Source organism: Neofelis nebulosa, chromosome X (assembly GCF_028018385.1).
Source record: "Neofelis nebulosa isolate mNeoNeb1 chromosome X, mNeoNeb1.pri, whole genome shotgun sequence".
Lineage (NCBI taxonomy): Eukaryota > Metazoa > Chordata > Mammalia > Carnivora > Felidae > Neofelis > Neofelis nebulosa.
Genome location: NC_080800.1, coordinates 113,049,358 through 113,065,430, shown reverse-complemented (window position 1 = coordinate 113,065,430; position 16,073 = coordinate 113,049,358). Strand labels below are relative to the sequence as shown.

The window sequence follows — 16,073 nt, the reverse complement described above, 5'->3', positions numbered from 1 at the left end:
TTCCCAAGAAAGCAGGGGAGGACATTGTCTAAGGCAAAGATAGAAGGACTGGCCTTGGATGAGAAGAGCCATTATTCCTCCTCTGCATTGCTTCCCCGAACTTGATTGTACAGCAGAGTTCCCTGGAGAGCTGGTCCAAACACAGGCTGCTGCCTTCCCCCCACCAGTTTGTCATTCTGTAGGTCTGGAGGTAGAGTCTGCAAATTGGCATTTTTTTAATCTTATTTATAAGCTTTTTATAAGCTCATTTTGAGAGAGCAGGGGAGAGGCAGAGAGAGAGGGAGAGAGAAACAGAATCCCAGGCAGGTTCCACCTTGTCAGCACAGAGCCTGATGTAGGGCTTAAACTCACAAACCACGAGATCATGACCTGATCCGAAATCAAGAGTCAGACACTTAACTGACTCTTGGGTGTCCCAAGGTGGCCCAGATTTTCTCCTCTTAATCTGTTTCATGTCAATTTAACAAACAAACAAAGAACAGAGAAAAATTTTCCTCCTCAATCGTACAAGTCCCAACCTTGGTGCCCAATGCGTAGTGTGTATCAGCTCAGAGCCTGGAGCCTGCTTCGGATTCTGTGTCTCCTTCTCTCTCTGCCTCCCCCCTACTCGTGCCCTCTCTCTCTCTCTCTCTCAAAAACAAACATTTTAAAAAAATTTTAAAAAATGCATCCAGAATGTAACAATTTCTCACCACCTCCACTGCTCTGCCCTCTATCCAAGGCACTACCACAATAGTCTTCTCCTAGGTCTCCCTCCTTCCCCCCTGTCTCCAGACACTGTATCCTGGACAGAGCGGCCAATGAGATTCTGTAACGAGGTATGACGAGAACGTTCCTGTGTGCTCAAGGCCCTCGAGCGGCTCCCGATTTCAACCCCAGTAAAAGGTGAAGGAGCAGAGTTTCCCACCCCAAAATGTGCCTCTTTGGCAAAAGGATGATTTTAACGTAATTATTTTTTATTATTTATTTATCTATTTTACATTTTATTTATTTTTGAGAGAGAGACAGACAGACAGACAGAGCACAAGTGGGGGAGAGGCAGAGAGAGAGGGAGACACAGAATCCGAAGCAGGCTCCAGGCCCTGAGCTGTCAGCACAGAGCCCGACTCGGGGCTCGAACTCACAGACCGTGAGATCATGACCCGAGCTGAAGTCGAACGCTTAGCCCACTGAGCCACCCAGGTGCCCCTAATGTAATCATTTTTAAAAACTTCACAGGAGAAGCTCTAAAAACGCAAGTAGAAGTGGCCTTTTTGTAGGACACGTTAACATTTTGAAGGGAACCTACATTTTTTAAGGGCTCTCCCTCTGTGTACTGGGAAGGATGACACTAAATCTCTAGAAACTCTTATCAATGGGGAAGGCAATGACCTCAATCTGCATAACAACCTTACTCTGTTTATTATGCGTTGTATGCTAACATCCTGTAACTGACTCCCCAATCCCCAACCTCTTTTTTCTTGTTGGCGGAAGATGGTACCTAAGATGAAGGCTAGGACCTTTTGAGAGAATTATTCAGATTTCCTGGTCTTTCCCATGCCTATAGGAGGTAGCCGTGTTACTAAACTTGTTTTTCTTCTGTTCATCTTTTATTATTGGGTGAGGGGGCATGTCCTCAGCCAAGAATTTAGAAGGCTAGAAGGAAAATTATGTTTCCTTCCCAACAAAGGTAAAGTCTTTTCCCGGGGCGTCTGGGTGGCTCAGCCGGTTGGGCGTCCGACTTCCCGGCTGATATGCCCAAATTCGAAAGACCCCCAAGAACAAACCACCAGAGTCCAGAGTCCAAGCCAAGCGGCAAGGGTCGTTTATTGCAGGTTCAAACCCGGACCTCCGCGCACTTGTTACCGGTGACGTTAAGAGGTCCCGAGCGAGGATCTTACAGCTTCTTTTATAGACAGGCACAAACAAGTTAGGGATTTTTCGCGGTTACAGAGCTGTTATTGGTTGACATTTAAATTTGAACATTCAGCAGAACTTGATTGGCTCCCGCCTTTTTTTCAAACCACTCAGCAGAACTTGATTGGTTCCCGCCTTTAGGTCAGACCACAACCGGGCACGCCCTGGCTGGTTCCGGAACGGCGTGGGGGGGGGGGGGGAGGTCTTTTCTTTGCAGTTCTTTGCAGTTGTGAGTACACCTGGTAGTTTTTCTCTTAGTCTCTCACGGCTCGGGTCCTGATCTCCCAGTTTGTGAGTTCAGGCCCCACATCGTGCATTTGAGTCCCACGTCGGGCTCTGTGCTGCCAGCTCAGAGCCTGGAGCCTGCTTGGGAATCCATGTCTCCCTCTCTCTCTGCCCCTCCCCCGCTCACGCTGTCTCTCTCTCTCTCTCTCAAAGATAAACATTAAAAAAAAAAAAAAAGGCTTTTCCATGGTCTAGAAAAATCTACATGATCCGGCCCCTCTGCTACTTCTCATCCTCTCCTACCACTCTTGTGTTTCCTCACCCAGTTTGAGCTATACCGGCCTCCTCGCTGTTCTTAGAACATGGCAGGTAGGCTTTGGTCTTTCGGGCCTACTTTCCCCCAGGATATCCACACGGTTTACTTCCTCCTGTATCTTTGTTTCAAATGTTACCTCAGTGAAGCCAATTCGGACCCGCTCTTTCAAGGTGGCACCCTTCCATTCCATACTCTGGACCCTCCCTCCTTACTATGTACACTGTTTCTTGCACAGCAGTTTTCAAGTTCAAACGTACTGTGTCATTTATTTATTTATTTAGATTGTTTACTGTACCTCCCCCCTGTAACTAAAATGTTAGCTCCAGGTAGGCGGGAACTCTTATCTTTTTGTTCGCTGGTGTATTCCCAGCACTGAAACAGGGCTGGCACAGAGTAGGCACCGTATTTGAAGAAGTACTTGCTAAGGGAATAAAATGAATGGACGGATGGTCTGCCTGACAAGATTATAAAAGCGCCTACCCATTTTTCTCCTACTTCAGCGGTTCTACATTTCAGTCCTTGAGTTGGAATTTATCTCGAACTAAAAAGTGTGTCATGAATCCAGATTCCCCTCCCCCGTTCAAATGGCTAATTGTCCTAACACAATTTATTGCAAAACCCACCATTCCCCCCCTCCCATTTGAAATGTTTCTTAAGGCATACCTTAGCTCCTTTGAATCAAGTATTAAGTTTAGTTAAAACTCATTATCTCCTGGGACACCGGAGTGGCTCAGTTGTTTAAGCATCCAACTCTTGATTTCGGCTGGGGTCATGATCTCACAGTTTGTGGGTTCGAGCCCCACGTCAGGCTCTGTGCTGACCGCTTGCCCAGAGCCTGGAGCCTGCTTCAGATTCTGTGTCTCCTTCTCTCTCTGCCCCTCCCCCGCTCACGCTTTGTCTCATTCTGTTTCTCAAAAATAAATAAATGTAAAAAGAAAAAGAAAAAAGAAAAGAAAGGTCCGGTGGAATTTGACCTTCACTCATTCAGCCAGCGTATAGCGATATCAGAGCTATACATTGGTTGAAACAGTTTTTATTTTTCACTTATTGTCGCAAAGCAGGCTATCTTCCGGAGAGTGGCTACTTTCAGTGGACTGGAACGTCTCCCAACCTTTAATCACATAAAATTCTTCCCTCCCTTCCTTTTTCTTGCTTGACACCAGATAACAGACATTTTTAGAACACGTGGCAGGATATCTTTCTGTAGTTGGGAAAACAGGCATAACTGGGTGCAGAGTGACCTTACATTTGCCCTTCGTGTAAAAATGCAAGCCTGCCAGAAGTCCCACTTTAGTCGTCTCAGAGTGATCCTTAGTTTGATGACCGAAGTTTCCTTCTTAAAAACGTTTTCTTGAATTAAGTTAGGGTTCTCTCTTAATCATTTCATTGCTTGAAGCTTTTAACACTGAATGGAGTGCTGCGCTGTTGTTGTTGTTTGTTTTAGTAAAGTGTGAACCCTTTGCAGGCAAACTGAGATTTGAGACAAGGCCACCAGTATTCATTAAGTACTTGCTATGCACCGGATACCGACTCAATCTGTCAGCCAGTCATTGAGATGGCATCTGGAGGGACAAATTAGAGTAAAGAGAACCTATAACTCTATTTACTGATAATCCAAAGGAGGAAGTCGAAAGAAAGAAAGAAGCCAAGGGAAAAATCTAGAGGATCCACGAGGGGGAGGGATGGGTTTCAGAGATTCCCTTTGGGCAGCGTGAGACCTGCTTCTAGGACTGTCGTTGGCCAGATTCTCACACTCGCCAGGCCCACCTCCCCTCTCCAGGATTACATCAGCAATCCTCTGCTTCCGGCTCCTCCCTCCCCCAATATAGTCTCCAGACTGCAGCAGCCACAGTGATCTCTTTAATATGAAATCTGATTACCTTGCTCCACCTCTTAAAAAAGGCTCCCCTCTTCATGGCCACCTGGATCTTGTCAGTAGGCCCTGCGCTCCCCGTGTCCAGCTTCTTCTTTTGTCCTCTCAGTCCTGGCTTGCACTACAGCCATACTGATGCCCTCCTGCCATTCCCTCAACGAGGGCCCCCCTCCCCACTCCCCGCCCACTCCCCCCACCCCCCGCCGCCACCCCGCTCTGGCTTCTTGTCCTCGGAAGTCCTGTTCCGCCACCTCCACACTCCCTGGGCACTAATTGCAAAGGCCAGACCGATCTGGTTCACAGAGATGCACATTTCCCTCTGGAGACCGAGGGGGACAGGGACATTTATTGTAGAGTTGGCCTTGTTCTGCCCTGGGCTGGGGGAGGCCTGGCTCAGAATCAGAGCCTCGGGGAAGGCGCTGTCGTGTTCGGTCTGGATTTGAGACAGAGAAAAGACAGTGCCTGCCAATCCAGGGGGGAGGGATTTCTCCTGGTTCCTCCTGGGGGTGCAGACTGCTTGCTGAGCCGGGCGTTTAAGTGGTTTTTGCCAACCTGGCCAATTCCCAACTATCACCACAGCAAGTAATTTACATAACTCATTCTGAAGGCAAACGGACAGAACTTTTGCTTTATTTGTCATCATTTGGCTACGAAATAAAAGAACACATATTCTAACCCTACTGACTACTATTCCCTCCAGTGATGTCAGTAATTCAGAACTGGTTCCAAAGCTCCTTGGGGCTTTCACCCGTGACCTGAACATCATTGACTACCACCTGCCTGGCATATACCATCATGCACCTGTAAGCAGAGTAATTGTAACTGGGAAGAAGTCAAGTCACAATTGTCAACAGACCCTACCCCCACCAAGATGAACTAGTGACATTTCAGCCTCTACAATTATTTCTCTCCATATACAGTATGTATTTTATAGTTAATACTGTGTGATCTTGGGCCTTCTTTTCCCATTGTTCTCTTCTTTGGTGGTCTCATTCATTCGGATGGCTTGTATTATCATTTGTAAAGCGACAATTTAGCCCTGATCTTTACTCTGGACGTCAGCTTTCTCCACCCCCCCCACCCCCCCTCCCCAGCCCAAACTTGCTCGTCTGCAACCATTTTGGTAAGTGGCCACCCCCATTTATGCCAGATACCTAGTCATCCGTAGTGACTTCAGTCACCTCAATTCCACCCCCTTTCCATCTGATTCTTTAACAAATTCTATGCTACCTGCTACACACACCTGCCTCCCTCTCTCCACTGCTAGCACCCTAATTCAAGTCCCCGTGCTCTCTCTCAAGGTCTGTTTGCACGCCCCCAGTGGGGCCCCTTCTTCTGCACTCAAACCTCCTGCGATCTTAATGGGTTCGAAGATTCTGCCTACCTCTAACCCGGCTCTCTCTTTATGCCCCTTCAATTCCTATCACCCTGGATCTCTTTCTGTCCCTTGCTGGTGCACGCTCTTTTCTTCCAGTTTGCACTTAACTGCTTGCTCTTCTTGAAAAGCTTTCCCATGGCTGGTTTCTTTTCTCCATTCAGATCTGATGTGACATCTAATATCAAATTTGGTCTCCCATATATTGTCCACCAAAGCACCTAGTTTGCTTCCTCCTTGGCCCCACACCACAATAGGTAACTGTTTTGTTAATTGTATTCAGATTTTTTTCGTTTTCAAATAAATTAGAACAATTTTAATTTCTGTAACCCCCCACCACGAGACTACCGCAGTTAAAATACACAATGCCCGGTTAAACTTGAATTAAAGATACACCTCGAAGAAGTTTTTGGTATATGATTTTGGGATATACGCATACTGAAAAAAATTCTCTGAAATTCAAACTTAACTGGGCATCCTGTATTTTTATCTGCCAAATTTGGGAGCTTCACCTTTGAAGTAAGTGCCTTGCCCTTGTCTCGCTTGTTCTGGGTTGTATGCTGACAGCCAAGCCCAGAGCCTGCCATTTATTAGTGGGTGTTCAGTAATTGTTCTACATGAAGGAACGATCAGTCTGCCGTTTTGTACTTCTTTTTCCCCAAGTGACATTTATTTCTCAGAATTGTCCCCATTCACCGGCAATTCTTGTTGCAGATATTTGGGGAAGATCTATTTTATTATCTAAACTTCTTTGTTTCCCATTTATGTAAAATCAGCATAGTTAGGAGTATCTACCTTCATCACGTTGTTCTGAGAATTAAACGAGTTAATGGTTGTAAAGTTTAGCCCCGTGCCCGGCCCCCTAGAACACGCAATAAATTTCAGCTCGGTATCAAAGGCAGCCCGTGAACCATTTTAGCGGAAAGCAAAAACGCGGGTTCGTGGAGCACGGGTGGGGGCTGGGGAAACGGTTAGAAACGGGCGCCGGCCCAAACGCGGAGGGGCCCAGGGAAAGGGGAGGAGCGAAGAGCGAATGACAGCGAAGACAGCCAATGGGGAGGCTGGGAACCGCTCCCCCTCCCTTAGCGTTTCAAATTCTAAGCTCGGTTTCCATCCGGGTCCTTCAGCCTCGTTCCCGGGCAGTATAAAGTTTGCTGTCTCCTTTGTTCGCCCTCGTTGCGCAGTAGTGCTAGCGGCTTCCCTCTTCCGTTCTCGGAGCCAGCGGCCCTCCCTCGTGCTGGGCTGCTACGAAGCCCCTGCCGGCGAGCTCGTAGGAGCTTGGAACCGTCGTCACCCCTCCGGTACGTGTTCCCCTGCCCTTCGCCCGTTGCGCCTACGTTCCTGCCACGTTAGAACTTGGGATCATCTTCCCGGAGATGGGGGTGGCGGGCGCCATTTTAAGAACCGAGAGGTGCCGACCTATTTCGATAAGGCTGAGCGTGTCCGGGGAAAACGGACGTGGGGGCTCCGTTCGGCCGGGTGCCTCTCGAGAAAGTTTGGCTGTCGCCCGCGGGGGTGGCGGCGGAGGCCGGGGTGGGAACGGGACGAGGGCCGACCGCGCCACCGCGGTACCTGCATTGGGATGGCGCTGGCGCCACGGACGGGCACGTGCACTTTTACGCGGGTCCTTGTTCATTGGCGGCCTTGGAGAGGAAGCCCTACGGATTTTCCCAGCCACTGCCGATAGCGAAAGTTACTCCCCTGGCCGGTGTAGGCTTTTCTGGGTTGAATCCAAGTGTCGCCATTTTGTGTTTTCCACGCGCTTTTTAATGACGGGTTTTAATTGGATTCTGCTGCAGTCATGGAGTGCTGAGTGATACGATGCGCGCTTCCACCTTCCGTTATTATGAAACGATGCCGAAACCTTTTTTATTTTTAAACCTTTTCGGCGGGGCAGGGGCTGGTGGAGAAGGGGAGGTATAACTTGGCTCAAACTTGAGATTTCTGCTTAGGTTTACTGGGGAATCCTAACGAGGAAAGACAAAGTTCTTGGAAGAGGTCCTCCGACTGGCCTGTGACCTTGAATGAGGCTACACGCTTAAAAACATCAGGGTAATTTGGATGTGATCGTTGAATCCTTAAAAGGCAACACATGTAGGATTAAAACTAGAACTGCTTTTTCAAACGTTGAGTAGTTGATTAAAATTGCCAAGGTGGTTTAAGGATGGAGGCATAAGTTAACTTGGGCCTTTTAACTGGTCTAATGCAAACTGCGCTATCACTAAACTACTTAAATTGGTTTCCTGCTGACGCTTGGAAGAAGAGAATGCTTTTGGTGCCTTCAGTTTTTAAGGAATGATGATTTTATAGTATAACAGATGTGCCAATAAATACATGTGTCCCATAAGCTTGAACTTTTTCTAGGGAGGTAATACTGTTCTTTTTCAACAGACTCTCACCAGGGGGAAAAAATGGTTGAAGCAGATCGCCCAGGAAAGCTTTTCATTGGTGGCCTCAATACAGAAACAAATGAAAAAGCCCTTGAAGCCGTATTTGGCAAATATGGACGAATAGTGGAAGGTGAGTTCTCTGAAGGCATACGCGGAGCTGTGAATAATTAAAAATGTAAGCTGTGATGAATTTGATTACGTTGATCGTCTGACATGATACGTTTTGTCCTCTAAGAAGTTCTGAGCTTGCATTTTATAGACTAGCTTTGGTTATTTCATTTGAACTAGAGTAACGCTTCCCCCCCCCCAAACTGTTTTTTAGTTCTGTTGATGAAAGATCGTGAAACCAACAAATCGAGAGGATTTGCTTTTGTCACCTTTGAAAGCCCAGCAGATGCTAAGGATGCAGCCAGAGACATGAACGGAAAGGTGAGATGGCACAGTGATCCCGTTTCTAGTGCATAAACTGGCCGTGTTCTTGAAATCTGGTCGAGGGTAGCTCTTGAGTTGTGTTTGAGTGTATACCTTTCTAGAGGCAGCTGATCTTAGCCATTTGTGAATTCACAATTTGCAAAGTTAGGGATTATGCTCCAAAAGTGTCTCAGTTCAGAATGTTGCATGACTCTGCTCTCTACTTGAAAACTTGGCTTTTCGGTTATCAGTTTGTTAACAACTTGACTGGCCTTTTATGTTTTATTGACCAGTAGTGCAATGGACCTTATGTTTGGGTTCAACTCCTCCGTAGCATTCTCAAAAAGTTCCAATGGAAAAACGACCCTGTATTTTTATCGAGCAAAATTTACCTACAAACTTTATTTTGAAGGGTGCGTTGGCGTCACGTTGCCTAGTGAAGGGATCTGCAGGTTTTCTTTAAATGTTGATGGAATTACATTTTGATGTTATTTAGTCCTTAGATGGAAAAGCCATCAAGGTAGAACAAGCCACTAAACCGTCATTTGAAAGTGGCAGACGTGGACCACCTCCACCCCCAAGAAGCAGAGGCCCCCCAAGAGGTCTTAGGGGCGGAAGAGGAGGAAGTGGAGGAACCAGGGGACCTCCCTCACGTGGAGGGCACATGGGTAATGACTTGGGTCTGCCTCAGGCTTGGTGTGGAAGTTGGGAACTGCAGACCTCACGCCAGTGTGTGCGTTGGTTAAGTCCTTGTGTAAAGACTCCACCTGATACTGAGAACACTTGATGCATATATCGAAGTCCATGAGACTTAAGAGACCTAGAAGTCATTATAAGTTTGTGTTCAAAAAAATAGTGGATGGGGTAGCTAGCTGGCTCAAAGCCCCAGATCTCTGGGGTTGTGAGTTTGAGCCCCACATTGGGCATAGAGCTAATTTAAATATGAAAATGGGCACCAGAACTAGGTAGTTTGTGGGGGGGGGGGGGGAATTGCAGAAGACTTCACAGAAAAATTTTGGTGTAGGCCTTCATTTTAAGTATATAAAAATGAAACCATTTGTTTTTTCTTTGAAGCAATTTAAAGACTACCGTTTTTTGGTTAGTCTAGATAGACTCCCTTCTGCTTAGTAGTCTTGTAGAAGTGAAAACGAAAACAAGATTCCCCAACTGAACAGAAAATGGTCATTCTTGATAGAGCAAAAAAGAACTTGTACAGCTTCCTACTGATTATTACAATGATTAACAGGTTTTTCTTTTTTATTTTAATGTAGATGATGGTGGTTATTCCATGAATTTTAACATGAGTTCTTCCAGGGGACCACTTCCAGTAAAAAGAGGACCTCCACCAAGAAGTGGCGGCCCTCCTCCTAAAAGATCAGCCCCTTCAGGACCAGTTCGCAGCAGCAGTGGGATGGGAGGAAGAGGTAAATGCTGGATTTATAGAACAATCCATTCTGCCACCATGACCTGCACACGGTTGACAAGGGATTTAAAAAATGATGGTTTAAAATAAAAATCTTCAATATAAAAGATGCTTATGAAAGTGACTCGTGGACTAGGGGTGATGTAGGTACATGAAGTTAACATGCACTGAAAAGACTTGAGTTGTGAACAAGGGGGTTTTAGGGAAGAAACTCTTTGAGTTCCATACTGTCTGTCCTATCTGAGTGAACTGCTCTGCTTTCGTTATCTGGATGGAAATTCACATTCACCGAAGCTTCCTACTTTGGATGTATTTCTAAAAATGGTTATTTTGTCTTAAGCTCCTGTGTCACGTGGAAGAGACAGTTATGGAGGCCCACCTCGAAGGGAACCCCTGCCCTCTCGTAGAGATGTTTATTTGTCCCCAAGAGATGACGGATATTCTACTAAAGACAGGTAACAGACAAAAAAAAGTGTAGTTTGTCTCCATAATTTAAGTTGAAGGGAGAACTTGCCAAAAGTGTGAACCGAGTTAATTTTTGTTTTTGTAGCTATTCAAGCAGAGATTACCCAAGTTCTCGTGATACAAGAGATTACGCACCACCCCCGAGGGATTATACTTACCGTGACTATGGTCATTCCAGTTCACGTGATGACTACCCATCAAGAGGCTATAGGTAAAGTGATGCTGCAGCCTGCGACAGCTTGTAAATAAAATTGCTCTGAATATTGCTACCCTGTGGCTTACGAGTTTTTCTCTTCAGTGATAGAGATGGCTATGGTCGTGATCGTGACTATTCAGATCATCCGAGTGGAGGCTCCTACAGAGATTCATATGAGAGTTATGGTAAGATACTGGTTGAGGGTCTTCGAGTATCACCAGCTTGAGTTTTTAGGTTCATGAGCCACTTTATTAGGCTGTGTGGTGCTTGCTTTTTAAGGGATATTTGCTTGCTTTTAAGGGGTAACTTTATCAGCTGGGCTTTTCCTAGTTTTGTGAGGGGCTTTTGTTTTTTCTAAGTTTTTTTTTTTTTTTTTTTTTTTTTTTTTTTTTTTTTTTTTTTTTTTTGAGGCTGTTTGCTTGCTTTGGAGGGGATTTTGCTTGCTTAAATTGGCAGCCTTATGTGTTTTCCCCCAACAGTGAAAATACAATTTAAAAATTTTATTAACAAGATCAAATGTTTACCATTGCAATATGAAGGAAAGTCTACAGTTCAAAATTGCAACTTATCACTGGAAAGTGTCTGAGTGTCTTCTCTAAAATAACAAGCTGTCTGGAATATCCTCTTGAAATACACACCGTCTTCAGTCTTTGCAAACAAACATTAAAACCCATCCATTTCCGTATCTCAGCAGATGAGCAAATCCCTGTTAATGGCCAGCAATGGCAGAGTTTAAAACCTTCCAGTTAAGAAAGTAAACGTTTAATACAAGAATTCTGTAAATTCAGATTTAAATGTTGTATATATACAATTTATAGTGTTGCCATATTACCTGACCATTGACCCTGCAGGTAACTCACGTAGTGCTCCACCTACACGAGGGCCCCCGCCATCTTATGGTGGAAGCAGTCGCTATGATGATTACAGCAGCTCACGTGACGGATATGGTGGAAGTCGAGACAGTTACTCAAGCAGCCGAAGTGATCTCTACTCAAGTGGTCGTGATCGGGTTGGCAGACAAGAAAGAGGGCTTCCCCCTTCTATGGAAAGGGGGTACCCTCCTCCACGTGATTCCTACAGCAGTTCAAGCCGCGGAGCACCAAGAGGTGGTGGCCGTGGAGGAAGCCGATCTGATAGAGGGGGAGGCAGAAGCAGATATTAAAAGCAAACAAAACTTTGGACCAAAATCCCTGTTCAAAGAAACAAACAAAACAGTGGAACCTTTTCTGTCATAACTACCCAAGGACTACTAAAAGGAAAAATTGTGTTACCTTTTTTAAATTTCCTGTTAAGTTCCCCTTCCATAATTTTTATGTTCTTGTGAGGGAAAAAAGTAAAATCTGTTAATCTTATTTGACTTTATGACATTGCTTTCAGTAAGCAAATGTTAAATGTGTTTAAGACTTGACTTGTGTACTAGTGTTGTAATTTTCCAAGTAAAAGTGTCCCTAAAGGTCACTTCCTATATCTTGATTTTTCCCAGTAAATGAGGCAAGCAATTCTAGGACCTTCCACAAACATCTAGCCATCTAAAATGGAGAGGTGGAATTCTTCTGCCTATACAAACAAGCTAGCTATTAGAGGGTGGTCGGGATATGCTACTCTTAGGATTTCAGAGTGTCTTCAAACTGAAATCTCCATGTTCTCAGTATGAAAGACCTGAGATCAGATGCTTTTATGTAAGGAAAGTACTGTTCACCCAGTAAATCCAAAAAAGCAAATGGATAATGCTGGCCATATTTTGCCTTTCTGACATTTCCTTGGGAATCTACAAGAACCTCCCCTTTCCCCTCCCCCAATAAGACCATTTAAGTGTGTGTTAAGCAACTACAGAATACTAAATAAAAAGTTTGGCCAAAACCAACCATGAAGCTGCAAACGGTGCTTGCTCTTACTGTTTCAAATTTTTGCAACTCTGTAGTGTCTCACTTTTAAGGAACAGCTTGATTGCAAAGGAGAAAATAGATAAGCAATGAAGTTATCTCCAACTTCTCAAAGGCTTATGACTTCTAAAAAGTGAATCTATCAGCATTCCACATCAGATTTAAAGCATCAAATGCCTGTGAAACAGCAAAGATGGTAAGCAAAGCAAACTAGTTTTTCCGTCTAAGTCGAGATTGAACACTTACCTTCCTCCTAGTACAGTGAGACATACTGTACCTCATGGCAATGGAAATGCTTTCTAGATTAAAAAAAAACTTTTGGAAAAGCAAAGTGTTCGATAGCATATTAGAAGTTCTCCAAATTCAACACATGGATTTTTTTTTTTTTTTAAAGCATGTGTGACACTTAAAGGCCTTAATAATACAGCTGTTGTTTACCAATAGCGATCTGGGGCTTGGGAGGGGGTGCCTTTTTTTTTTTTTTTAAAGTATTTTTGATGAAGACCTTTAAACATGCTTCGTATGTTTTAACATTTTTCAAAATAGCCTTTTAATCAATATAGGAAATGGCTTAAGTTTGGGGTCCCACTCTTGCCCCTGTAAGCCATTGCAAACTTGACATTTAGTTGGATGCCTGACTTGTTTTTAGTTCTATGGAACTACACTGTATGGAGAAAATCTATTGCAAAGTGGTCTTTAAAAAGCAAAACCTGAGGCAGCATGACCCAGGTCCAGCCATGAAGTTGAAAAAGATGCTCTTGAATATAGTAAACTTGAAGACCTCCAACTAAAAATCCTTACAATGCACTTATTCCTTCAAATAAGTTTTGTCCGTTCAACTTATGGATTTAACATGGCAGTGCACCATTGGAACAGAATGAGAATCCATAAGCCATGCGACTTAACCATTTTAAGCCATTCCAGTCCATCCCAAGCCAGTGAATCTTCCACCACTTAAGAGAATTAGTAGAACATGAAATACGTTAAGCTGCAAGTCTGAACTTGCCTTTTCTTTCTGGAAAAGAGCAGTTGTAGGCAAGTTTTGAAGAATTTCCTTTAAGAGAGATAACTAGTTTACCTATTTAATTTTTACAGGTTGAGGATTTTGGTCCTTATGGTTGGAGTGCTGATTTATTCACACTACATAAACCTCACAGCAAGAGAAATCAAATGCTAAGGTAAGTTTCAAAAGCCATGGCCTTTATAGGTACAAATTATGTAGCTTTGCCTGTTTGCATAGCTGTGATATTTGTAAGTTCTCCCTACGGGGTAGGATAACCTAACGTGGGTGAGGAGGATAAAGTTAAGTGCTGTAATGTATTTTACACCTGGCGCGTTAAGTTATCCATTAGAATGGAGGGTGAGGTTAAACAGGTAGGTTGCCTTCAGTGGCTCAGTCAAGTGATCTTAGCTTTTTTTTTTTTTTTTTTTTTTTAAAGTTTGCAAGCAAGCGTGTGTGCAGAGGGAGAATCCCAAGCAGCCTCCGCGCTCTCAGCGCAGAGCCAGACATGGGGGCTCGATCTCAAACCATGAGCTCATGACCTGAGCCAAAGTCCAGATGCTTAACTGAGCCAATCAGGTGCCCCTTAGCTCCCCTCCCCCCCCCATGTTGTGCTGTACTTTTTATGTTATTTACGACTGGAAGTTGGTACCTCTTCATGCCCTGTGTTAGTTACTTCTGAGTATTACAAAGCTTGCTGATCTAGTCTCCTTAAGCAGTTGTTGACTGGAGCTGTACAGTTAGTGTTTCGGTAGGTGCGCAGACTTCACTTGCATGAGGTTCAAACTTGGTCCCGTGAATTTTGTAAGAGGACGCCCTTTTTATTCGTGCCGCCTCAGCCACAGTACAAATGGTCTAAAGGGAGAACAGATGCAGCTGCTTCTAAGTTCCACTTACGAGTAATGTTACCGGCATAGTGGTGACATGGTTTTAATATTCCCAAAGTGATAAAGGAATTAGTATTTACAGTTGCATCTTGGAGCTTGCAGCTTAAAGGAAATGTTGCCAGTTACAAAGTATGTGTTTAGAGAATGGGTAAGAGGGGAGTAATTTCCAGTATAAAACAATATCTTGTGACCTGATCACATGCTTTTCATTTTACAGAGTTGTTGAAGCAGAAGAATGCTGATTGTCGATAAGGCACAACAGTTGCATAAGCAGTACTCCTCAGAATTGGTTTGGTGCAGGCAATAGAGTTTTTGCCTTCGAGGGTTCCTGTGGATCTGAGGAAGGAAGGCACCAGTGTTGATTAGCACTCTTAACTAGGGAGTGGTAGTTACCTCAAAAAAGTAATTGGCCAGATAAAGGGGAGCATTTAAGGAAATTGGTAAGTGGAGGTAGGAAGTTCTTGTGGTTCTTCATGTGGATTTGACAAGTTTGGCTTTCATTCTGTTAAAGTCCTGGGGGACGACTCTGCAGTTTAGAACTGGCTGATGACTACTGTCAGAAAGTTGAAGTAGAAAAATGAAAGGCATAAGTGGTAACTCTTTATCCAGTAAACTTTGATTTTTTTTCAGCAAGTGGAACATTTTGGTGCAGTTTATCCCGAAGTGGGGTTTAGTCAGAAAACCAAGGGAGTAGTGTCTGGAAACTTAGAGTAACTGGAAACAGCTAAAATGATTGAAAGCACACTTTAAAAACTGGAAACAAAATTGGGCCACTTGGCTTTTTTTTTTTTTTTTTTTTTTTTTTTTTTTTTAACTGTATTGTTTGGTAAGCCTGCTTTTACCCCCACCACCTGTCTTGGAAACAAACCAATTGTGTTGGAGACCAGAGCTGGTAGTATAAAAAAGCTAATGTTTCCAAAGGAAACAGATTTGAGTAGTTGGGTTAGAAAAACCAACTCAACTCCTAGGATTTTTTTTCTTCATCATAAAATCAGTGCTATCATCTTTGATCTTTGTCATTGTGGGAAATAACCCCAAAATTCTAACCCTCTTCGGACAGGCTTTTCTAATCCCAGACCATGAGGGTATTGACCAAATTTAAATAGCTTTTGACACATAGCTGTCTTCCTCAATCCTATGATGTAAAGTACGTGGGATTATGCTTCTGATGACTTGGGCTCTGGAGATTTTATTTAGGTATCTGGAAAATAGTGTAGAACATAGAAATTAAACATAGTGATCATTAATATGAAGTCGAAATTAAGCATACCCAAATGACCATTCAGCTGTTGGCACATAGTTTACTGACCCAGCAGACTTAATTCTCCCATTGGGAAAAGAATCCATCTTGAGTCTTCTGGCTTTATACTGGTTGTAAAAGAAACAATGATAAAATGTTTTGTTGAACTGGTAGTTGAATACAGAACTTAGATATCCTAGATCACTTTTCTCTTTTTGGAATGTTTTGTATTTGAAACAATAAAACTTAACATGCATATGTTGTGGCCCCTGGGTTCTTTATTCTTTTGTAATAAGGAATTTAGGCTTTTCCATATGACCTCCTTGTGTCCATCTTGAGCGGTTGCCTTGGAACATAGTCCCCGAGGTGGCCTCTTCTGTGACTAGGCTGCTTTTATTAGGGGAGTGAGCTTCAGGTGTAGGCATCAAGGTAAATGAGGTGAGCCCATTTAATCTCTACTCCTACACAGGCAGTGACACCAAAGAACTAGAAG

General features: G+C 44.0%; 1 protein-coding gene and 1 non-coding gene across 3 annotated transcripts; both read left to right on the top strand.

The window, feature by feature from the left end:
* Positions 1-6,828: 6,828 nt before the first annotated feature.
* On the top strand, positions 6,829-15,838 carry RBMX (RNA binding motif protein X-linked). 2 transcript variants are annotated; one of them, XM_058712388.1, is made up of 10 exons: positions 6,829-6,986; positions 8,077-8,205; positions 8,398-8,504; positions 8,983-9,154; positions 9,758-9,910; positions 10,250-10,364; positions 10,460-10,585; positions 10,673-10,755; positions 13,549-13,631; positions 14,558-15,838. In XM_058712388.1, the coding sequence occupies exons 2-9, from the start codon at positions 8,097-8,099 to the stop codon at positions 13,551-13,553; spliced, it is 870 nt and encodes a 289-aa protein (XP_058568371.1). In that variant the 5' UTR covers positions 6,829-6,986; positions 8,077-8,096; the 3' UTR covers positions 13,554-13,631; positions 14,558-15,838. The 2 variants fall into 2 exon arrangements, with proteins under 2 accessions (XP_058568371.1, XP_058568370.1); XM_058712387.1 differs by lacking the exons at positions 13,549-13,631; positions 14,558-15,838 and adding an exon at positions 11,422-12,434.
* LOC131503329 (small nucleolar RNA SNORD61) lies at positions 8,255-8,323 on the top strand. The gene has a single exon (XR_009257419.1). It is a non-coding gene; the product is annotated as a small nucleolar RNA SNORD61 (small nucleolar RNA).
* Positions 15,839-16,073: the final 235 nt, after the last annotated feature.

Coding starts and splice junctions, on each gene's coding strand:
- RBMX (XM_058712387.1), top strand. CDS start 8,097: ATGGTTGAAGCAGATCGCCCAGGAAAGCTTTTCATTGGTGGCCTCAAT. Junction 8,505..8,982: donor CCAGAGACATGAACGGAAAG/GTGAGATGGCAC, acceptor GATGTTATTTAG/TCCTTAGATGGAAAAGCCAT. Junction 10,756..11,421: donor AGATTCATATGAGAGTTATG/GTAAGATACTGG, acceptor TTGACCCTGCAG/GTAACTCACGTAGTGCTCCA.